Source organism: Mastigoproctus giganteus, chromosome 8 (genome assembly GCF_048544385.1).
Source record: "Mastigoproctus giganteus isolate SK-2022 chromosome 8, ASM4854438v1, whole genome shotgun sequence".
Taxonomy (NCBI): Eukaryota; Metazoa; Arthropoda; class Arachnida; order Uropygi; family Thelyphonidae; genus Mastigoproctus; species Mastigoproctus giganteus.
The window spans coordinates 209,645,869-209,671,795 of NC_143582.1; the positions used below are offsets into that span (position 1 = coordinate 209,645,869).

At 36.2% G+C, this 25,927-nt stretch overlaps 1 protein-coding gene across 2 annotated transcripts in view; it reads right to left on the reverse strand.

The window, feature by feature from the left end:
- The window catches only part of LOC150082237 (uncharacterized), a 142,506-nt gene that overhangs the window by 19,726 nt on the left and 96,853 nt on the right, over positions 1-25,927 (reverse strand). For both annotated transcript variants that reach the window (XM_090379195.1, XM_090379194.1), the window contains exons 4-8: positions 25,477-25,546; positions 24,844-25,017; positions 24,044-24,154; positions 17,731-19,482; positions 6,162-6,290 (exon numbers count right to left, since the gene is read on the reverse strand). In XM_090379195.1, the coding sequence (XP_090235321.1) occupies positions 6,162-6,290; positions 17,731-19,482; positions 24,044-24,154; positions 24,844-25,017; positions 25,477-25,546 (2,236 nt within the window). The remainder of the gene's footprint in view (positions 1-6,161; positions 6,291-17,730; positions 19,483-24,043; positions 24,155-24,843; positions 25,018-25,476; positions 25,547-25,927) is intronic.

Sequence of the window (25,927 nt, forward strand, 5' to 3'; positions counted from 1 at the left end):
CAAAGGAATCAATCACATCATGTCAAAACCTCATCTTTTGCTCAAGCAGAGGAATATCACTGGACTCCGGTTACCTCGCTGAAATCGTGCAATAAAGTCCATCCAGCCATCAGGATCGAGCTGTGAGGAGAGATCACAATGTTTCTGTAGGTATGATGGGGCATCCTTACATAGTGTGACTTCAACGTGGTGTTTTATGGCTTGAGATTTGAGTCGATTGAAGCTTGCTCGTACTTTAGAGTAAGCAATTCAGTCTGGAATTTGTCCTGTTCTTTTCCATTGTTTGTAGGGTTGCTGTTTAATCTTAAAGCTGTTGCTGAGCTCAGGAGTCCACCATCCTCTCGTGCATTCTAAGATCCTTATTTTCTTTGAGGCTGCAAATTTGTAAATTGTGATGAGCCAGCTAGTTAACAGATCCAAGGCAAGTTGGCTATCACCTTGCTGAAGTACATTCCAAGGAATTGCAGTGGCTGCTTCAAGGCATTTACTAGTGTTCATTAATTTCAGGCTGGTTATTACCTTTGTGTGGACCCTAGTCGAGACACTGTAGTTTGGAGTCGGAAAAGCCACGTTAATGAAAATTGGCATATGATCAGATTGAAAGGCAGTTTCTGCTATTGAATCAAGTTCACAGTCGCTTGATGATGGTACAAGATCAAGACAGTTGTCACTCCTTGTCGGGAGCTGATTGATTAGATAGATTCCTAATGGATGAAGGCTATTTAGCATTCTTGACTGAAGATGCACAAGTTGAGTGGATAAGTTGAAGTCTCCACAGATTACGTGCCTTGCCGACGGACAAGGCCCAATGAATGAGCCAACAAGTTATCTCATCAATGGTTTCAGCATTGGGTCCTGGGGGTGTATAAATAACTGCAATATCAATGTGGGCAATGTACCGACCAGGATAGCCGGGTAGGTAAAGCGCCTGCCTGGAACCCAAAGGTCGCGGGTTCGATTCCCGCCTCGGGCTGGATATCATGATGGTGCCGAACCAACCGGTTGGTTGGATATCCCGGCCACGATACACGAAGGAAGCAAGAAAAAAAAAAAACTGGTTCCTTCGTGTATTGATCACATCATACGAAATAAAAAAATTTTTTTTAAAAATGTGGGCAATTTTAAATTGGCATGACGCAATTAGTTCTTCAAACTTATTAGAATGGCTTTTGTAATCCTTTGTTACAACCATGTGTGGTGTTTTATAGAAAAGTCCCACTCCACCCCATCCTTTGTCCTGTCGGGAGCAAAGAATCATATTATAACCAGCTGCAACTGCAAATGGAAAATCCTCTTCATTATGGTCAAGCCAAGTTTCTGTTATGCAAAGCACATCATAACTGTGCGATAGTAAAAGATCTTCTACAGTTTCAAGCTTGTTACGGATGCTACGGGCATTCTGATAGAAGAGGGCCAGGCTATTACATCTGGGGATCTTCCTTAGTACTTTCTGCCTCTGTGGTCTGTTTCTTTCTATTCTGGAGATGTCTCTTTGAGATATTCTCACAGGAATTGTGTATTGTCTTCCATCCACAATTTCCGTGCTGAGTCAGCTAGTTGAGTTACCTGTACCGTTAATGTGACCATGCAGTATTTCACTGTGCTGCTGATGCCTTAAGGCGGGGGATTGAAAAAAGTCCTGATGAGGCGAGGGATTGATAAAAGGAGGCCAGGCAGATGGCTGAATCAAGATTTTGTATTGGGTTATGTTGCAATCTAATCTAAAAGATGAATGGGAAGACCATTTTGTGGGCAATTGGGATACATCAACAGATTGGTTTAGATTTTCTTTTATGCCATTTTTAACCTGTTCTGTGGTTGCTTGTGGAGCCAATCATGAAATGAACAGGCTTCTGCAAGTGAGTTGTTGGTCAACATGTGCTGCTTTCCTGCTGGACTGGAGCCAGTTAGTTTTGGAGCTGTCCCAGTTATACGTGATCATCAGGATCTCCTGTTTATTCGTGTCTGCAGTACTACCCTTGTCTCTTGGGTTTTGTAATTTTCTTTAGCCATGTTCCCTCTGGATACATGAGGAGATCGCCTAGCAACAACCTCAGCCCAGGAGTGTGGGCCAGAGTCAGTATGGCAATGAGCTTCCGTATTGATTTCATGATAGTTTTTAATAACATAATTGGGATGTCTAATAGGTGTAATTATGGATCCATCCGAGGTTTGTTTTGGTGCATTGCTTTGGCGAGGGGTGCATGTTAGATCTGCTATTGAAAAGCTGGAGGATTTTCACTCTCAACATTACTTTTGTCAATTGCTTCTTCATAGGTTTCTTTCTGATTCCGCATTGGGTTCTTTGTCAGTGTGGCAATGTGATAGTGTTCAGGTACATCACTTTCTTTTAGTGTCCCCCCATACTAACTGACAGGGGTTATCATTGGGCTGCTGCTGTAACTGAATGGTGAGGTTTTGTTCATTTCATTGGTTGGCAGAGAAGAGGCAAACGGAAGTCCTATCTCTCGGCCAGGTTTCAAAGGGGTATAGTTCACGGTCATGCTCTTGCTCTTAAATACTTCAAGTTGGCTTTTCAGTTGGGATACTTCTTGGAGGATCTCTACGTTTTGCACCCGTAGGAACTGGCTTTCCGAGAAGAGGTCAGTGACGTTTTCAGACATTCTTTCCATCTTGCCTAACACGATCCTTGAATTATCTGTTTGTAGGGCTGTGACAGTTCTCGTGTGCTTGGTGATGTCTGTAAGGCTTCTAGATATTAAATCATTGATGATTACTTGGTCTAGGTTGACCTTCTGGCTTTCAAGCATACTGGTTTGTGTGCTGGATTCCTTAGACATGACCTTGGTTCCACTGTCGTTAATACCACAGTCATGAGGAGGTTGAGCAGGCGGTAATGACGTCAGTGAAGGGGATTTATTGACATCAGTGGCTATGGTGCTGCCATCTACTTTCCGTGGATTTACAGATTCATTATCTACATTGGTTACGCTGTTTCTATTACATAGATTGCATGTCCACATTTTTCGCCGTTCTTTATTCAATTTTCATAGCACTGTGGGGGTGCATGGCTTGCAAAAACCCTTCTGGCACAAAAGGCAGCTGAGAAATACAGTTGATTTCGCTTTACAAATTGCACAGATACTTTGATTGTTTGTCATTTTAATGTTGTGTTCTGTTTCCAAAGATTTTAAGTTCAGTTTTCACGAAGCGCGTGATCAAAGATAAGGCTATACAAAGAGAGTGTTCCGCTGAGAGAGCTGGAGGCAAAGATTAACTTTACTTCCTTTTAGCAGGTTACCCTTGGGAATTAGTGTATTAGGCACACCTTTGACCTTGCCCTTCCAACATACAGAGAAGGGATTAGCTTGACGTTGTGCTGTACACAACACAATATCCCAGCATCTATATTCTTAGTAACAGTCTTAAATCAAATTAATATAAAAGATTACCTGGTAACCATCAAGTTCAGTAGACGTGATCATCAGGTCCGTGACAATGAGACAGACAATTTGACATAAATTTCATACTTGGAAAGATAAGAATCATTAAAATTGCATATTATACGAAGAGCTCACTTTACAGGCAGCCATACACTGTATGCACGTGCGCATAAAGCAAAAAAAAAAAATAAATAATTTTCTTCACCTACAGGGTTCAGAGGAGTCCATCTCCTCTAGATACCTGCCACATCTCTTATAGGAAAACAAGCCTCTGTGATTAAGCACTGTTGAGCTAGAGGCTATACTCTTTGCTGGCAATTACTCTAGGTTGATGTATTTATGTTTCTGTGATCAAAAAGCACATATTCCTACATAGCAAACAATCTGTGACTTGTGAATTAAGTGTATAAAGTTGAAAATGAAATGTAAATGTAATTGACCACAAAATAAACCAAAGGTTCATAACAGTTCAGACAACCATCATATGTGTGTTTTTACTGTGCAACTTTTTACCATTCATGATAAAGAGTATTAAGTGCTTTGTAAAAAATTAATATGAAGGCTCTGTTAATGTTAATAACCTAGCTGACAAGAGAGAGCATGCCAATTAGCTGAACAATGAATGAGAGAGAGAGAGAGAGAGAGAGAGAGAAAGAGAGAGAGCTGTGCAATTCTGGCTTTAATAAAGGAGGCAAGGAATGTTACATTTTTCTCACTGTGTAAACAAATTTTCACTTTGTAAAATTGAGTAAGTAGAAAAATCAGGCGCACATGCTAGTTCCCCACCCCTCTGGAACTCTCCACAGTGACCATTATGATTGCAGCTTTACAAGGAATCACTGATATAAATTAAAATTTGAGCAAATTTTTCTAATACTTGCAGATGCTATTGAAAGTACACATAAGTATTACTTGATTGATATGACATATAAATGAGTGAAACTTCATATGAGGTCTCAACATGACAATATCAATAATTTCCTTGTGAATGATAGATGCTCCAAAGCAACGTAGCCTTTCAAATTCATTGACAAGTGTAGCTAGGATTAGTGTTTGCAAAAAGTTAATGGTTGAATAGGAAGGAAGATGAGATCATCTCGGTATTTTTACGATCCGATATTTATAGGAGAGTCAAAAAGGAATGAGTTTCAAATTGTACTTGAAAAATAAGAAACACCTTTCACACTGCCACCTTCTAAATACTTCTGCTTCACTGCCACATGCTTCTCTCATTAGCCCATAATGCTTCTTGTATTGCTACTTCCTTTACTAATCATCATTGTTACAAGTAGCATAGAGAACAAAGAGTTAAAAAGTTACTACTGTAATTCCTAGTAATATTAATGAAGCACAAACTATTAACTAGCTTGCTGCATGAGAAGTAGGCAGGAAAAAATTTGATAAACCTAAAAATACAAATAAATACAAAACCACTTCCCAGACTGCCATTTCTGTGCACTTTGGCATTTCATCAATGGGAAGCAAGGCACCTAAAGCAGATATATTGATGAAAACTCCTTTTTTTATCTTTTTCAAAGGAGTCTTTTACCATATTTATATGATTTGTGTATTCATAATCCAGGGTTGCTTTGCTTCCCATTGGTGGTGTCAGATAGCAGGGAAATGGCCATCTAGAAAGGTGCACTATGGTGATAACCTTGATGAATATTCTTGTTCTGAATATATGACATGCAAATAACCTGGTCAGTCTTAATGTTTCATAATTATTAATGGGTCTCAAATGTGAAACTTTTGTTCAAGTAATATTATGAGTATATTGGGTCTACAAAATGCTCAGTTTGCTTTTGCTCCTACTAGATATTTCTATCAAGTAGTAGTAGTAGTGGCATGTGATGCAAGAAAGCAAATGTATGAGCTTATGCAGCATCAGCCAAAAAAAAAAAAAAAATCACACCATTCCCTCCAAATGCCTGTCCAGTTCCTCCTTAAATTTATTCAAACTATCAACTTCCACAACGACAGATGGAAGTTTGTTCCAGCAATTAACCACCCGCTGGCTAAAGGAAAATTTCCGCACATCTATTCTACATCTGTCTTTTCTTAATTTGAATTTATGCCCCCTTAGATTCGTAATCTGAACAAGTGGAAGGATCCCATCAGAATTCAGCGTGCTCAATCCATTCAAGGCCTTATATACCTCAATCAGATCACCGCGCAGGTGCCTAGTCTCCAGCCACTGCAATTTGCAGAACTTAAGCCTCTCTTGGTAAGAGGATCCCTTCATTCCCCTCACCAATCTTGTTGCCCTTCTCTGTACATGCTCAAGTAAATCTACATCCTTCCTAAAATGAGGCCTCCAGACCTGTACGCAGTACTCAAGCCATGGCCTGACCATTGCCTTATACAGAGGGATAATCACCTCCTTTTCCCTGCTAGCAAAATTCCTATATATCATTGACAGAACCCCATGACCTGCCCTGGCAGCCTGTCTGCATTGCTCAGAAAACTTCATATCTGCCTGCACAATTACTCCCAGGTCTTTTTCATTTTCTACCACCTTAAGTGTAGTACCACACAGTTGGTATGTTTCTCTGGGGTTACTTCTACCCATATGTAGTACTTTGCATTTGTCGAGGTTAAACTTCAGTTGCCACTTCTTAGCCAATCTGCCCAAATTATCTAGATCCTATTTTATAAGTAATTGGGCATCAATTACTTATAAAAAATACTTAACAAATAGAAATATTCTGCTCTGCACAAACAGCCACGTAAAATATATTTTGTACCTATACTTACCCGGGAACATCGGTGGCTAGCCATGCCTACTTCTTCTTCATCACTTCCAGCTTGATACGAACTGGAAGAATAAACAGAGCTGACAGAGGTGGTGAGACTAGAACAGTCTTCTGCCTTCCACCGAACTACCTGATAAATAAACACACTATTAGAATGGATTTTAAATCATATAAAGACATCAAAGAATTGGTAGCAAATTTGCTAATATGGAATCATTAACATTATTAAATAAATATATACTGAAATTACTAGTAGAGCATTATGGGTGAATGAAGAGTGTATTAGCAGTGCTTCTAGTTATTAATTTTCTAATATATATGATGACACTAATCAGTATAGAGACCTTTGATTAGTTTCTGCACTGAATCAGAAATATAAATTTCACTTAACCACTGAACATGAAACATCTCTGCACTCTCCCAGCATCAGTTTATTGTAAGCCATTTAAGAAAATGTACACCATGACTTGGTGCACATTTTATAACATTAATATTCATATTAATGTTATAATACTGGGAAGCACTATTGCTCCATGCTTCAAGCCATAGTTTTCTCTGCACGTTATGAGTATTCACATTTGAAAAAGTCATCTTCATCTAAGATAAGGACTTTTCCCATATCCATGTTGTAATCCTGTGAAATTAACCACAGTTTTTTTAATGACAGATAATTAACCCTGCAATAATATAACAAAAAGTCAAGCAAACAAGTGTGCTTTCACATTATGTGTAACACAATATTTTTTTGAGGAAAAAGCAAGAAATAGTTTAAAACTGTTTTTAAAAATAATATTCGTTACTCAGACATATTGGATGATACAACCACTGACACTATGTTGGATATTTTATTTATTTATTGCTATGTGCAACCCCAACCAAACTATGGTAACTCTGCATGTTTTATGTGTAGCTACCATGCAGATAAAGGCCAATCAGAGTAATGTAGTGTAGTATTGAATTATGTTGTTTGTGTTGTGTGACTGGCCACTTAGCCTAGCCCACTGCAGCAAGCTAGTTTCCATTCCTGGCACATGGAGCTACTATCTAGCACAGGTATTTTCATACCTAACAACAAAGTACTTATCTTCATAACACCATAGGAGTGTATGGAAGAGTAAGACAAACAAAGAGAAGAAACTGGAAAAGCTAGAACAGGAAAGTAAAGATAGGGAAGAAGTGAGAGAAGAGAGAAATTAAAGTAAATGATGTTCTTGGTCAACCATAGCAATCAGTAGGTCCAAACAATTGATTACAGTCATCCAACTTGCCTACAGTCTACAAACACTCAAAGAACCGTACAATTAATCTCATGCTTCAAGAGCAAATTTTAATGTTAAGTAGTCATTAGGATGGTCATTATTCCCGCTAAAAACATTGGTATCCAAAGCCATAGTCCTATCTCTCACAGTTATTCATTGAAAATAACTAATCACTACAGTATCTGCCTAAGTAGCTGATACAAGAACGAACGTGTAAATCCTAAGATAACCACATCAACAAGCAGGCCCATGTGGTGGTCTAGATCTCTACAGGAGCCCACAAATTTTCTTCAAAAATGAGCCTGCTACAGTTAACAGAAGTAATATCCAAAGACCAGCAGTTCTAGCTAAGCAGAATTGGCTGTACAAGTTTCTGTTGGCAGCCACTGTACTGTACTACAATGTGCTAAAATGCACACTGCACATAAGAACACAGTCACTAAAAGTCACTGGCCAATTAATCCTTCTGATAGCAGCACTTCACAAGTAAATTATACAATCCCATCAAGGTAGTCTTCAACAGGAGGTGACACAATTGTGAATTCATAGTTGCAAATAAAGTCTTCATAATTTTTCACTGCAATTTATCCAGTTCAGAAGACTAAGAATGCTACCACACCTTCCTTTCATTCAGAAAAAGAACAGTATGGCATTCCAACCCACTTAACAACACTTCATTGAAACAAACACTGACACTATATTTAATAATACAAACAAATAATATCTTTAGAAAAAACAATCTTGTTATCTAAAAAAAAATTTCCTCAATAACTCACAGTGCATCAGTAACATGGAGCAAGTGAAACTGAAGTGGAAATGAAAATTCTACAAGAAAATTATACATGTATGGGAGCACACCACATTTTGCACTCCAACATGCATTTTTTTTAATTGATATACACTTTTACAATTAAAAAATAGTGATGCCATATTGAAATTAGTTGATAGCATGCAATAATATGCCCACTACAGGGTTAACAGACTTTTGGCACCCATCAGAGATATCAAAAATTTCTGGAAGGTATTTTAAGCATTTATACTAATTTATGTATGTTATTTATTTGTGTCACTCAACAAGTTATACAAATAACAGCAAAAAAATTAATGAATCTTCTAAAGCAATGAGACCATGTAAACCTTTTTATACCATGTACCAAGTGCCCCTTAACCTTTTCATTCTATTGCTCTATTTTTGTTGAGAAATGTAAATTTTATGTCATATGTTGATGCCCTTGTTTTGAGAGTTCATCCTTCTAGGTTTTGCAACTTTACATTGTTGGAGTTCAATATATTGGTTCAGAAAAGTGTTAGTAAATTAATGTATTAACTTTTGTGTTCTGACCTTGAGAATGATTCAAATTAAATAAAGCATATGATTTTAGCTTGTCTCATGATTTGGTGAACCTAGATCTTCATATTCATGACCAGGAACTTATTCATAGCTTCTTGGTTAAGTTTCTGGGAATTATATTGGACTAAAAATTAATTTTTTAGGCTCATTTTGGCCAGATGAGAGTGAAAATCCTAAGGGCCAACTGGAATTTCAAATTAGATATGGCCAAAGCAATGGATCAGAAGATTATCTCAAGGTAATTTTTGACTCATATTTGAATGTTGCAGACTATCTGCTGTGTCACTGAACTTGACTTTGACTACCTGCTGTGTCATGGAACCTTAAGTTGATTCTCATCTTGGAGTACTTGGATTTTAAAATAGTTATTAGAGAAGTTAAGATCACCTATTGTGTCTTCTAGAATGACACTCAAGTAAAATTTGTATTCCTTCTGTGCAGGCTTTGTGGGATTTGAACACCCACAAAGCCTGCACAGAATCGAATCCATTTATTATTAGGGATTGATAACAGTTTGAATGCACAGGATTACATACACTAGAGAGTTCTTTGTCATTTTTTGTCAATTGTATTCTTTTTTCTTGCTCTAAAGTAGTTTTCTGACCATCTGGATCTGGTTTACAGAGCTTGAGCTGACTGGCATCCTTGAAAAATAGAATATTAATCCAGGTTTGTGAGGAGCCCCAGTGGTTACTGATCTTCCATGTGGAGACTGATCACCACATGGCACTGATTCTGACATCTGATTTCCCCTTCTTGGTGATGCAGATTATTTGAAACCACTGGCCGTGAAGACCCATGGCGCTTGCAGCTTGATGACCTGGATTTAGTCCCAAATCTGACTTTGATCTGGGCAAATTCCTTAATGTGATGCATTTTCTGGACAGTGTATATTTTTCTGTACATAAACCCCTTTGATTGTATGCACTGGGACTATTTTTTTTTTTTGTTTGATAGAATACATTTATATAATAGAATTATATAAATAGCCTTGTATATATAAATTATATATACAGGGCTTAGAGGGGAACAGGTATCCTGTGTGTTATCAGACACTCAGCCTAAAACACTGATGGATCCAATATCTCTCTATTACAGAAGATTTAGGAGAAGTCCAGTTGGCCTGCCTCCCTAAAATCCACTCATTCACACCTTCTCGATGGTAAGCCCTGTTACGTCACTTACGTGGCAACGAACGTGTAGAGTGGTTCTCTTCAAGATGCCTGGTCAGCGTGAAGAGGAAAAGACCAAACCCTCCAGCATATGACAGTACAACAAAGCAAATGGCCCTCAGTCCCCAGCAGCTTTCACTCTCCCTCTTATGGCAGCGAGAGGATCAGAGTGGAAGCAGAGGGTGCTAAGAATCTCTGGGTATGACCAGGCTGCCATGCACGGAAACTGAACTTGGCCTGTTATAACGTAAGATCACTCATCAGTGAAGACAGGATATTAGAGCTGGAAAAGGAATTAGAAAATGTGAATTGGAATATCATCGGTTTGGCTGAAACAAGAAGAAGAAATGAATCACTTATAAGTTTATCAAGTGGAAATCTGCTGTACACCAATGGAAACGGTGAAAGGAGTGAAGGTGGAGTTGGGTTTCTGGTCCATAAAGATTTTAAAAACAACATTTTGGAATTCAAAAGTACATCACCAAGGGTGTCAAAACTAATACTCAAGATTTCTAAGAGGTACAAGCTAAAGGTTATAATGATTTATGCACCAACATCGAGCCATGATGATGAAGAGGTTGAAGAAATGTACACCGAAATTGAGAGTCTTCTAGATGAGCAGAAAACCCACTACACTATTATTATGGGGGACTTCAATGCTAAGGTTGGAAAAAGGCAAAACAGTGCAGAAAGAGGAACTATAGGAAATGTTGGAATTGGTGAAAGAAATAAAAGAGGTGAAAGACTTGTGGAATTTGCAGAATCTCAAGGACTGTCAGTAATGAACACTTTTTGCAAGAAAAGGGTGAACAGAAAGTGGACATGGAAGAGCCCAAATGGATTAACAACTAATGAAATCGACTTCATCCTCACTAACAGAAGATATATTGTGAATGATGTTACTGTCCTGAATAAGGTAAATGTTGGAAGTGATCACAGAATGGTAAGATGTACACTTGATATAGATGTAGGAAAGGAAAGGAAAAAACTGACTCGAGTAAATAATACAAAGGTCTTTGAGAAAACAGAGGAAGAGAAAAAGCAGTATGTACTGGAACTTAAGAACAAGTTTGAGCTTCTGCAGACCGCTCAGGACCAAGATATCGATGAGGAATATTACAACTTTCTGAAAGTGATAAAGCCCAAGAAACTTATAGGGAAAAGGAAATCCAAAGAAGAAAAAATTAGTCAAGAAACACTTGTCATGATGAACCGAAGACAACAAATGAAGAGCAAGAAAAACACTGACAGGGAGAAAATTGAGTATACTGAGTTATGCAAAGCCATTAGAAAGAGACTCAGAGAGGACATAAGAAGATTTAACACAAGAAAAGTAGAACAAGCATTAAGGGAAAACAAAGGATTTAAATCAGCAGCCATGAGCAGTAATACAGAAAGACAAATGATACTGAAACTGAAGAATAGTGATGGTGTACTTATAAACAATTCAAATAGCAGAAGACTACTATAGAAAATTATACAGGGAGCAAGGGAATGATGCCAGCAGTGGGGAAGATGGATTGCAAAGTAGCAACACATACGACATACCCGATATTCTTCCTGATGAGGTAGAACATGCATTGAAGAAAATGAAGAATCAGAAAGCCCCGGGGGAAGATGAAGTTACTGTAGAGTTGTTAAAATTGGGAGGAAGAGACATAATACAAAAACTGGCAAGGCTCTTCACAAATTGCATTAGAAAAGGTGTGACGCCTAAGCAGTGGAATAATGCGATCATAGTTTTGCTGCATAAGAAAGGAGATATATCAGAAATTGGAAATTATAGACCAATTAGCTTGTTATCCCACATCTACAAGTTGTTCACAAGGGTCATTACTAACAGATTAGAAAGAATACTTGATAAGAATCAACCGAAAGAGCAACCTGGCTTTAGGACAGGATTCTCAACTATGGATCACCTTCACGTAATATCACAGCTAATGGAGAAAGCAAATGAATATAAAACACCATTATGCCTGGCATTTGTGGATTATGAAAAGGCATTTGACTCCATACAGCATAACGCAATGTTTCGGGCACTGGAAAGACAAGGCACAGATACCCCATATATTATGATTTTGAAGAAAATATATGAGAGTGCTACCTCCTTTATTAGACTAGACAAAGACAGTAGCAAATTTAAAATCGAGAAAGGAGTTCAACAAGGAGACACAATATCTCCGAAGCTGTTTACTGCTGCCCTTGAGGAAGCTTTCAGAAGATTAGACTGGTCGCAGAAAGGAGTCAATGTGAATGGAGAGTACCTAAACCATTTACGATTTGCAGATGACATTGTGGTCATAAGACACAATCCCAAAGAATTAGAGGAAAATCTTAATCAGTTTTGCACAGTTAGTAAGGATTTTGGACTAAAGTTGAATATGGCTAAAACAAAAGTAATGATGAACAAGTATGCCACAGAAAGGGAAATAATGACTGAAGGAGCAGTAATTGAAAAGGTGGAGTCATATACTTATCTGGGACAAGTTATTAGTTGTAATAATGATAAATGGCTGGAAGTCAAGAAAAGAATAAATTTTGGATGGATAGCATTCAGAAAATATAGTCACATACTGAAGAGCAATATCCCAGTTTGTCTGAAACGTAAAATAATGAACCAATGTATACTCCCCACCATGACTTATGGAAGTGAAACTTGGGCACTCACCAAAAGAATGGAAGAGAAGCTGAGAACTACACAGTGAAGAATGGAACGAATTATATTGGGAATCAGACTGTTAGATAAGAAGAGAAACACATGGATTAGGCATCAAACTCAAGTAAAGGACATTCTTATCAAAACTAAAGAACTAAAATGGTCTTGGGCAGGACACATAGCTCGAAGACATGATGACAGATGGACTAAGAAAATAACAGAATGGTACCCAAGAGGAGCTAGAAGAAAACCTGGAAGACAAAGGCGGAGATGGATAGATGAAATTCATGAGTTTTTGGGTAGTAAATGGATGGCCAGTGCTCAAAACAGAAGGAACTGGAAAGGTGCTGGAGTGGCCTTCATCCTGCAGTGGATTGAAAATGGCTGATGATGATGATGACACCACATGATTTCTTTATTATGAATTCTATCATTTGGTTTATTTGCCTTAATTAATTATTTTATTTTAATTAGTTATGTTAAATCTGTTTTATGTTTTATTTCAATGTTAATTTGCATATCTGCATTTTGCTTAGACATTTCAATTAACTGCATCAAGGTATAAATTTTTATTTTTATTTGTTATATTTGCTTATTTAACCTATATAGGATGGTGGCAATGACATGCTTTTTAATTCTTAAATTTTTACTTTGATTTCTATTTGTTATTTACTATCTAGTTTGGATCATACAGTACGGACTTGGCATTTTGCTGAACAGTGGTCAATAGCTGATATACAATCCCTTTTGAAGTTTGCAAATGCAGTCAGTTCTGCTTAAGGAAAAAATAGGGATAGGGAAGAGCACTCAAAATAAATGTTCAGTCTGGTAAGTAAAACACTAAAAAAAAGTTAGAAACCCAATAAAATTGCTAGCACAGGTTTAAATATCTTAAATTTTAATAAATAAATAAATATTACAGTAAATATAGCACTTTACCTTGACAAGATATGTTCTGCTTGATTGATATTTCTTCACTGACATTTTCTTTTTTTTTGGATTGTAAAATTTAAAACAATAAAGAAGATAAGCAATCAATGACGACAAACATGAGACGCACAAATTACACACGTGAGACAAGTTTATGAAGCTTAAAAAAATAGGAATGAAGAGATGATTCTGAAAATTTATTTATGTTTTTTATATGATTAAAGATTTCATGGAAGGGGAAACACATTTCACCATAATAACGTAAAAACCCGCACAATTCCAGCTATCGGTATTATCACAAATGCAGTAAGATAGTTTACTACCCATTTATAATTAGATTCCACTAACAGAAAAACCCAATAAACCGGGAAATGCAAAATGTTTTATTGTTTTATGGTACTGGCCTCCAGAAATGTGCTCCTCCACGCATGCTGTACTGCCTCGTGAAATTTCTGTTCGAACAGAAAAATGTGAGCTCCTGAAAACATGAGTTGGCCTACAATATCACGTGTTATCTTGTGAATTAGCATTAGTAGAGGCATATGATGCAAGAAAGCAAGCTTATGCAGCATCAGCCAAAAAAAAAAAAAAAAGAATACAGCAAATGACAAGTGTGTCTCCAACCAATACAACTACAGTAAATGGGAAATATAGCTCTCACATATTTGATATTTTTTAAGCTTCATAAACTTGTATGTATTGCTGTGCAGGTCGCTATTCAGCTTGGTGCCAAGTTTTCATTCATCTGGTGTTACTTGCAGACGAAATCGTGTTACACGATTTCGTAATTATTCCCTAATATATCAGTGCAAATTTGCATTGCAAAAATGCCCATTATAGCAGAACTGGCTGTGCTAATGATCCCTTGAAGTGTTTGTGGGTTCCCAATTCTATCTTTATTTATTTACAAAAAGTGGCACCCATTCTTGGGTGACTGTGAGTGTGCATCTCCATGCCATTGGGCATGCATTCACGCTGCTCGAGGTGAGTGTTGTTTTATTTCATCCTTGAACGTTTATTTACTAAATTGTATTTTATTACAGTAAAAATGTAGAAAGAGTATCACAGAGGAAATTCAAGAAGATGCTAATTTCTTTTCAAGCGCTACCTTATAAAATACTACTATTATTACACCACATTCAGAGGAGTAAATATTTACAAAACATTTAACCACGAATGATGTATAGAATCTTTCAGTTGAATGTATTCATCAGTGAAGATATGATTTTGATTCAGTTATGATTATTCAAACAACTGACACACACACACATCATTAGCATAACTGTAGAAAATTAACTTTTCCAGTGTCATCTGACTGTAGCAGAATCATGGCACTAATGTAAGCTTCAACATCATTGCCTCTATCATTAGAATTATTTAGTTTCATTATTTAGTTTATAATCTGTGCATTCATTAGACCACTCTAACAGCTGCATTTCAAATCTCATCACTAAAATCACATATTCAGGATGGTTGAAGGATGGATGTGTGAAGTTTGCCATCAGCCAGCAGGTGGTTGATTGTTGGAACAAAACTTCGTTCTGTTGTGGAAGTTGGGTAGTTTCAATTAATTCAAGGTAAAACTAGAACCAGGGGACAGACAGGTAGGTAATGTGGGAAGTTTTTTTTTTTTTTTTTGGCAAATGCTTTATAAGCTTGCCTTCTTGCATCATTTGCCACTGCTAATAATACTATTCACTAATTCTTTTACAAGGCCACATAGCAAATATCAAAAGTAAGAGGATTACTGTAGGTGATCACACACAAATAAAATCACTATGTGATTATACAATGAATGGAAACATTGGACTCTAAGACTAAAAAATACTAAAATAATAAAGAGACAACTTTATTATTTTTTCAGAGTGCAACAAAAATGGTGCACTCTGAAATCAAAACCAAGATTATCACAAGAGTGGCTGTACATGACTACTATCCATCAGATCAATTTGGACTCAAAGTATTTCAACTCTTGACACACTGCAGATCTCAAATCAGATCGAAAATACGAAATAGGATGGTATTGAGAACGCCATGCTTGCAAGTACAAGTACTAATCATGGACAACAGTTTTAAATGTGCTGGATGGCTATTGTCCTCCACGTAAAGATTAAAGTGTTAAATATATCATTTGTCCATATCAGTAAGTTGCTATTTATGGAAGAGATTAACCACAGATTTAATCAAGCATATATTTTTCCAGCTATATCCACACTAGGCCTTTTCTATCTCTCTCTCTGCTCTCAGCTGCTCTTAAGTGTCATGAAACTAGTCACCAGGTCATGCAAGTGCCATATGACCAGCCACATAGCCATAATTTGCAAGAGCAACTGGCACTAAGGTACAAAGTTTATTAAATAAGAGGTAGCACTAACAAAAGATACATTCAAAGTTATAAGAGAGCTAAAGCTGTGTGGTCCCTGAGAAATAAGATGTTCGCAAGGCTATCTTGTCCTTTATCCTTTTTTTCATGCAGCAGGTTTTAAACTGCACACATAATGAAATGGTCTAAATCAGTGGTCAGCAACTTATGAGTAAAGGATGCTGACCACTGATTACCCATAGTTAAACATTTTAATTCATTTAAAAAAATTTGTAGATGGAATTAATAGAATTCAAAAGTCAGGATAACTTTGTGGATAACTAAATTCAAAGAATTGCACCATGAATTAGAAAAAAATTATTCAAATCAATTAAAAGTAATATCTGAATGTTTGGCTTCACTTCCACCAAAATTTTGCTGCATGAAAAAAAAATTTCAATCACCACTCTATCTGCATTTGCATTTCGTTCTTCCTATACGTGGGAACAAATATGTTCTCAAATGATATATGCATTAAATCCAATACAAAGCAGGTAAACAAGAGACAATTCAGAATCATGCATGTAGTTAAAAGTAACAAAATATCAACCAGATTTAGTAAACCTTTCTAAAGAAATTCAGCATCACAGAAGCCACTAAAAATTCTCAGACTTCCTTACTAAAAATTATATTTAAAAAAAATGTATAATTAAATATTATTATTACTACAGGGTATATAAATAAATGTATTTAGAACTCAGTTTAAAAATAAGATTTGTGAATGATTTTTTTTATTATTTATTAATTACATTCTACATAATCTACACTATGTAGTTGTCATTAGCAATCTACTGTTATGAACCATCAAAAAATTCAAAAAGCAAGATGTGCGGCCTGCAGTAGAAAAAAGTTGGTGATCATTGGTCTAAATTGTCACAACAGTCTAAACTCGCCTTTATAACGAGTTGTCCTGGTTTGTACCACTTTCAAACAGACGGCCTCACTGAAAGCTTAATTAGCCATTTGCTCAAAACACAAGACACTGGTATGACGGCCTATTTTAGGATTAACTGGTCCCTTACCAAATAGCTGCCAGTCTCTAGTGACAGTACTCAGAGAAACACTGCATATAGCTCAAATCAAACAACTTCTTCACAACTATTTTGTCAGCTTATCACTAGACACCACTTGCTATGATGGTCTCTTTCAGCACTAAATTTTCCTTTGGGCAATTTAGTGCTGAAAGAGGCCACCATAGCAGTTTCATCTTTTAAACAAATGAGCCATTTGGCAATTTTTTCAATTTATTGTTTTTAGGTGCATCAGCAACTTAGACCACTTGTACCATTGTGAATTATGTCTGTACCAAACGTGTGTGCCTGGTTCACATGTTGTGCAAAAAAATCTTTCCTGAAAAAAAAACATGGAAATTGACTGAAAAATCTTTTGCCATGATCACCTGTTTAAAAGAAGTGAAATACATTGAAATATCTTCCATACTCATTCCAAAGGAAAGTTTGTTCTGCTTCAAGAACTAAGATCATTGAATTATCTATGCAATTTAAATCCTGCAAGCTGCAAAAAGAGATTAAGAAACAAGATAGTACAGCAAGCATCTTATAAAGACAGAAAGGTCACCCTTTTCTGAATGAATTCTTAGACAAATGTAATCATTGATATAGGTGTAAAATGACTTTCTTAATATTTTCTCTGCATGTGTGAGAGAGAGAGAGAGAGAGAGAGAGAGAGAGAGAGAGAGAGAGAGAGAGAGAGAGAGAGAGAGAGAGAGTGTGTAAGAAAGAATATTAAAGAAAGAAAATTGTAATAATTTTCAAGAGGTCTACTTCATTTATGTTTGCATTACTTATATTTAACAATGTCTTTAAAAATTATTACTCACTTCTTTAGCCAGTTGGAAACTTCCTTCTGATTGAAGATCCACATTTCGGTCAGTAGGTCTTGCCACTCCACACAAAAGGAAGAGGGAAGACAGAGGGCTTTCACTTATTTTGGCACTTCCGGTCAAGGCAGTCAGATTGATGGTGGACTTCATGCTGTGTAAGGCAGGATCCATGGAAGTCTCTAACTTTTGTACTAAGTCTTTAAGATGTAGGACGGAATCTGAAGCCACCCTCTGTAAACCATTGGCACTCCTTGAACCATCTGTACAAGGGTATTCTTTGTGTGTAGGCAGGCTGAAAGTGCTACTGCTGGAAAGATGGCTAAAATCCCTGGAATTTGCTTCATGAAACCTACAATCTCCTACTGATTCAACTACTAATCGATCTGGTGATTTTAATGTGGAACAGATTTCTGCTTCACTTTCAGAAGACAGTGTCCAAGTGCTATCTTCCAGACACCACTCACATGCTCTTTCTCGCCACATTTCATCATCCAGCTCTGTTATTGTGGCCTTATCAGCAGTTTGTACTTGTTCCAATACACAGGATACATTTTTGTCATGGAGCTGAACTCTTGGAGGTGTTCCTGCTTGGACCTTTGATAATTTTACAAAGTCTTCAGGGGCATGGCTCCATTTGAGTGGAGTTGAGACTGATCTCCCTAAATAACCACTTTCCTGGTTCTTGAAATGTTTCTTAACAGAAACATGTGCAGGGGAACTCTGGATCGCATATCCAGTACGAAGATCTTCATCCCAGTCACTAGCAAAATTTGACAAGGAGAAGCTGAGATGATGAAGTGGGCCTAATCCACTGTCTGAGGAAGAAGACATGGATCCATCAATACACTCAACAATGCTATCATCGCTTGAGGTAAGACCTGTTTCATTTGCAATGTACGGATGATGAACTTCCTTAACTGCTTCTGTACTGGCTATCATTCCATCAGCTTGAAGGTCACTAGACATGGTTGAATACCCTTCATCCTTTTGTCGACGGCCAACCACCTCACTGACAGAAACGGAGCTGTCACTTTCTGGAAAAGAAAGTAATACTGACTTAGTATCTGTGTTTTGTAACTCGACGGACACATTATAGGTTGGACTGGTCTCTGACACACAGCAATCATCCAGACACTCAACATCTTTCAGTACTCGAAGTGAAGTAGGATTAGTATTTCTAATGGTCTTTGTATCAACATCACTGACCTCTTCAACACTGAGATTGTCACAATGTTTTTCTGCAAACGTTCCATATCTTGAGGTGGGTTTTCTGATTCTAGAGGTACTGGATAGGATGGTATTGCTGTTATCTTTTTTGCAGCTTTTCCTGAGAATTGCCGTTTTCACAACAGGGCAGTAAGGATTTGGCTTAGCAACATACATTTCAGTGTTATGTGTAGAAGCTCGCAAAGTTATATCTTTGGCATGGTGTTCATTTGCTGTTAAATCCAACTGCTTCTTTCTGTCAGAATATGTGAGCTGCAATGGGCAAGACACATTATCAGAGATATTTCCCTTCATGCTTGTTTTCATCTTGGGCTCAATGTCAGTGAGGTTATCTTGTGCAGTACTTGGAGAATTTAAAGATTTACAGTCATCTTTAGGGGATGTTTCTTGAAGACCAGATTTAATCGAGATATTTAAGTGATGAGGTCCTTCTCCTGAAGGTGAATTCAATTTCTTTGGAATGGAATGATTAAGCAAAGGACTCCAGTTTTCTCTTTTCAGGGTAAGAAGTTTCTGTGTCACCTGAAATAAATTCAGAACATAAGCTTTTTTACAGAAACAGCTAAAATTACATTTTTTTTTTATTGTGTGTAATGCTGACATGTCATTATATACCCTACCTTTGACTAATGCAAGTTTTACTAATATGAATTTAACTAGTGCAAATTTTTTCAATCTTAATTTGTTACTTTTACTATGGGAGAAAATGTGGTTATATCACCAAAGCTATTAAAAAATAAAAGAAACACTTGACCCACAAAATAAATGCAGCAAATTAATGCTATTAATAGAGTTATAGGTAAGGCAGGATACCATTTTGCTCCTATTAACCTATCCAACCCTATTTCAAAATAAAAATATAAAAAATTTATAATAAAAATAAAAATTTTATTTGGAAATAGGGGTGGTTACATTCACAGGAGCAAAATGGAGTGTTGCCTTACATACAGCAAATTAGGGGATGTTATTAGTTACTTTTTAATAAGTATGTATTTATAGCTATAAATACATACTTATACAAGACATTTACGAGAGACTGTTAATATATGAATTACATAATTTTAACACATAGTTATGCATTACCTATGTAAATCCATTAATACAGTGTTTCTCAATCTTTTTACTCTCGTGGCACATTTTCCAAAGAAGAAAAATTTCGCGGCACACCTACGTAGTCATAGAAGAAGAAATTTCTAAATTTTGCAGCACACTTGGAAAATTTTGCGGCACACTAATGTGACGCGGCACACCCTTTGAGAAACACTGCATTAATATACAGAAACACATGATATTTGTTTTATAATAAATAAATAAATTTTCTATTTATGTTCCAGGACAGTCACATTATAGGTTGGACTGGTCTCTTAGGTCATAGGAGTTTACAAGAGAGAGAATATTACCATGTTCACTGTGTGTCTGAGTGACTGTGATGGCTACTGACTGAAGGAAACATTTAATAAATAACAGCAGCTGTATAATTTCTAGTATATAAAATATTTATTAATTTTCTTTGTTTGAAACTACATAATCTTTTCTCAGTGGCTAAATTCCAAAGGGTTCTTGGTTGAATCACATTCTTCTTTATTTCCAACCATTTCGGTCTTGTTTCAAAAGATGGAAATGCTTTACTATGTGTATGAGGCACCTCCGTAGCCTGGTGGGCAGGAGCAGCAGTGCGCAGCACACGCTTCTTGATTAGACAGGGGTTTGAGCCCGTGACCACCAAATACGGGGGATGCGGAAAGGTCAGGGAATGACCACCGCATATTCCCGGAACAATATGGCCTTAGTTGCTAATGCTCCTAAAAACCAAATAACAACAACTATGTGTATGAACAGTTTCTTCTTCATTTAACTCCTCTTGTTCCCATTCTCCTCTTCAGAAATGTGTACAATTTTATCTTCAGTCAGAACTTCATAACTTGGATCTTGTACATAAGAAGAAAGCCTAATATTCACATCATCCACATCACAATCTTCACATCCAGCAACCATTACAAGAAAGCCAAAAATTTTCACCAGGCTTAGCTAAGTGTAATACTTGCAACCAGGGGCATTCCTAGGGTATGTGGTACCTGGCTGCCAATTGAAATTTGGCACCCCCCTTTAAAATTTTCTTCATATATGTACATAAGTTTCAGGTTTTCAGGCACCCCCTTGAATGTTGGCACCTGGGTGCAGTGCACCCCTTGCATCCTCAGGACTGCCCACCCATACTTGCAACAGCTGACTATGTGTTTATTGCATATTTTTAAAGAGAATCCTGTATAGAAAGATATGACATCCTCATCGCACTCAGTGAGAAACAAATGCTGTAACAGTTCCTTTAATACACCCATTTGAACCAATGAATCATTCTTAAATCATCTGCTTCAACCAATGGATTATTCCTTGATTCACTGATTGTATGAGAGGGCTAACATTAGGAGGTAAAAACAAACTGCCAAAATTTTCATTTACTTCATGAAACTCTTCATGCTCCAACTTATCCCTCCACAGATGAGTTGGAACAGAAGGTATATCAGAACAATGTATAATATCAACATTGCTTTTCCTTTCTTACCAGCTTCTTTCTGATATTTTTTAACTTAAAGCTTTTCATACTGATATTAAGCTTTTAATAGTGTTGCACATAGAAGACTACTGTACAAATTGGAGCAGTATGGCATTAAGGGCAAGTTGCTACAATCGATAAAAGGACAGTTGAGTGGGAGAAAACAGAGAATGGTAATCAATGGACGCTACTCTTCATGGACTAATGTAATTACTGGAGTCCCCCAGGGTTCAGTATTGGGTCCATTGTTGTTTTGTGTATTTATCAATGATATTGATGAAGGTATATCAGGCTTAATGTCCAAGTTTGCAGACAATATAAAGGTTGGCAGGGTGGTTAATGCCAGTACACTACTGCAACAGGATCTAGAAAAGCTGAGCAGATGGGCTGAGATGTAGCAACTGAAATTTAACATTGGCAAATGTAAAGTACTGCATATGGGTAGCCATAACCCCACAGTAACGAACCAACTGTGTGGTACTACAGTCAGGGTAGTAGAGAATGAAAAAGACCTGAGGATAATTGTGCAGTCAGATGCGAAGTTTTCTGAGCAGTGCAGACAGACTGCAAGAGTAGCTCATGATTTCTTGTCAATGATATACAGGAATTTTGCGGGATAAGGAGGTGATTATCCCCTTGTAAAAGGCAATGGTCAGGCCACTCCTTGAGTACTGTGTACAGGTCTGGAGTCCTAATTTTAGGAAGGATGTAGAGCTGCTGGAACGAATACAGAGGAGGGCAATGCGATTGGTGAATGGAACAAAGGGTTGCTGTTACCAAGAAAGGCTTAAGTTCTGCAAATTGCAGTATTTAGAGGCCAGGCACCTGCAAGGTGATCTCATTGCAGCGTAAAAGCCTTGAATAGTTTGAGCAAGCTGAATTCTGATGGAATTCTTCTGCTTGCTTAGATTACTCGCCTGAGGGAACAAAAATTCAAATTGAGGAAAGACAGTTGTAGAATAGATATGCGCAAATTTGCCTTTACCCAGTGGGCGGTTGATTGTTGGAACAAACTTCCATCTGTCTTAGTGGAGGTCGACAACTTAAATAAGTTCAAGGCATAACTAAACAAACATTTGGAGTGAATGAACAGGTAAAATTGGATGGGTTTTTTGGCTGATGATATATAAGATATATAAGCTTGCTTTCTTGCATCCTATGCTTCTACTAATGCTATATTTGTATATAAAGATGGTTGTGTGCTGTTCTTTATAAACTTCCATGTTCATCCAAGCATTTCATTGATTTTTGTAATCAATTAAAATTATACCAGCCCTTTGAAGCATCTTCGATTTCTTGATATTCCAATTATTAGTAATGTCAATATATGGAATCCAAAAGCATTAGCACACATCATGATTACTTGCTATTCTTTCTTTTTTCATTTTGTACTCAGGTGCTGTTAATTCTTTCCTTGTTGCTAAAATATTTTAAGCTAAAGATTTCCAAAGAAGTCCAGTTTCATCAGCATTAACTCATTTTCTGTTTCATAACCATCTTCAATCACTACTATAAATTTAAGTTTAAAATCCCCTGAATTGCTGAATACCATGGTGAAATTTGATATTTTTGAAATTCTGCAAGACAATTTTAATCTTTTGTTGAAATCTAAGTCCTTTTCACACAACAGAAGATCTGAAATTCATTTTCCTAGAATTATTTTATGTAGGAAACAGATAAAGAAAGCATTATGAAGCTCTGTATCTTTTACATTCTTTATGCTTTTCCTGAAAATTCAGGCAGAACAAGTAGAAAATTCAAGTGAAAGTGAGCGGAACAAAGGGATGCTCTTACCATGAAAGGCTTCAGTCTGAAAATTGCAGCATCTGGAGACTAGGCACCTGCAAGGTGATCTGACTGGGGTTTTAAGACTTTGAATGGATTGAGCAATCTTAATGCTGATGGGATTCTTCCTCTTGTTCAGACCACACACGACACGGCTCAAATTCAAATTGATGAAGGATGGTTGCAGAATAGATGTTCAAGTTTGCCTTTAACCAGCAGGTGGTCAACTGCTGGAACAAACTTCGATCTGTTGTTGTGGAAGTTGATAGCTTAAATAAATTCAAGGAATAGGTGAAATAGGTCTTTTTTTTTTTTTCTTTCTTTCTTTTTAGCTGATGCTGTATAAGCTTATTTTCTTGCATCATTTTCCACTGCTAATGCTAATTCCATCAAAAAGCAATATCTCATTATAACATTATGTTTACGGAAAAAAATTATTCACTTAGAGAAAATACGACCAGTGTGAACTTTTCCATAAATTAATTACTCATGCTAGTGAGAGCAGACATATATGGTAATATATGTCTGCATGTACAATTTCAGTTCAGCTGTACAGCAACAGATCTAGAAATCTCCAAAGGGGAGGTTACAAAACTCTATGGTTTATAAAATATTACTTTTTGCAAATTAAATATAAATTAATACATAAATAGATAAAACTTTAATTATAAATTGATTAACTAAAAATAAAAAAATTATGCCACTAAGAAAACACAATTACTAGTATGCAATCATATATATTACCTGTTCTTCTCCAAAATCTGCTGATGGAATATTATGACTTCTGTTTACGACTGCCCCTTGTTCTAGCTGATGAATATGATTTCTCAATGTCTCACACTGCTCTTCAAGTCGCTAGAAAGATAATATAGTTTCCATACCTTTTAACTTAAATTAAATTACAAAATAATTTAGTTAATTCATTATGTTTATTCATTTCATTTCACTTTATTTCACCAATTAAATTTATCAAGTCTATCTATCTAAATATTTTTATTTATTATTCACTTATTCAACTTTATATTTACAAATCTGTGCTCTCATAACAATTGCATAGAAATCCCTCCCATTATTATATAAAGAATATTCTAATTTGAATCATTATTTATTTGCACAACCATCCCCACCCATAATCTATTGTAACATTTTATCAGACCCCCCCCCGTCTTTGTTATTATGAGAACTAAAAAAACTACTGCCAATTCATTCAAGATCCAATAGTAACATTATTAATACTCTACAGGTTAATGTAAGAACACATTGAATACTGCTAAGTATAAACAATGTCATAAAGTTTAATCAAATTAATTTAAAGTATTACACTTACTATTAATTTCATATGGTATAAACACAATAAAATATCATTCAGGACCCAGCAAAACACGAACTACAGAATTTTTCTCAACAAACATAGCATCCTCTTATATTTTCTATTATATCATTTACAATTAATAATCTAACTCAAATTCAATGTTCATTTTTATTTTAGATTTCATTCAGTGTGTATTAAGTGGAAATTCATTATATGATTTCATTAAAATTACCTTTTGGGTGACCAAAGCCTGGACAACTTGACTCGCCACCTGTTGCAAACATTTCTCATATTGGATTCGTTGCTGTTCATTTTCTTCTACGAGTAAAGCATTTTCTCGTTGTAGCATATGAATTTGTTTAAGTAGAATTCCACACAAAGATTCTTCTGTTTGGAGATCACCATTCTATGGAAAACATTGACATATGAGATGTCTTCTTCATTCTGAAGTAGTCTGCGACATTGAAATGCAATAGTTTATATAAATATTGAAGTGCCCAGTATTAGAAACCAATGTATGATATAACCTATGCAAAGCATGATGGAAGTTTAACATTCAATCATTCCGAAATTTAATTAGTTGCTTCACTAATTAAATCTTTCAATATCATCAGTATTTCTAATCAGTTTAGAAACATATTCTAAACCTGTTAAACTGGTTAGAATTATTCTAATCAATTTTGAAACATGTGGAACTATAGATAAGGTTAACAGTAAGTAATTAATCATTCTGAAATTTAATTTTAATCTTTATAATAAGTTTAGAAACGTCTCTACCAGATATCATTTCACAATCCACAGATCAATCACGATCGAAATTTCAGCTATTATATTAAAATCTATATAAACATGAATAAATATTCACCTCACAGTACGTTGCCAATGGCGATTTCTCTGCCCCATTTACGACTAATTGTCTCTCTTCAAAGCTTTCTCTATAACAAAAGAAAGACATAATTAAGAAAAGAAACACCCGTTTATAATGCAATATAAGCTCTGTATAATCAATCTATTATAATAACTATAAAATCCATTGATTGCAATATTAGCTGTGTATATTGTACTGTCTATGTATTTGCTGTATACCCCCGTAATGTGTCCAGTTAATTGTAAGATTCCTCTGGTTGCATGTAGCGGGAATGAATAAAGAATGTTATTATTATTATAGGCATATATAGTTTTCTCTTTCGAGTATAATAAACTGTCGTTTCAAATTAAATCTGATTTTTGTGAGACTTTTATTTCTATATTTTAACCACAATTTATCTTTTGACAAATAAACATCAAATTATATTAATCACGAGAGATGGCAGCAC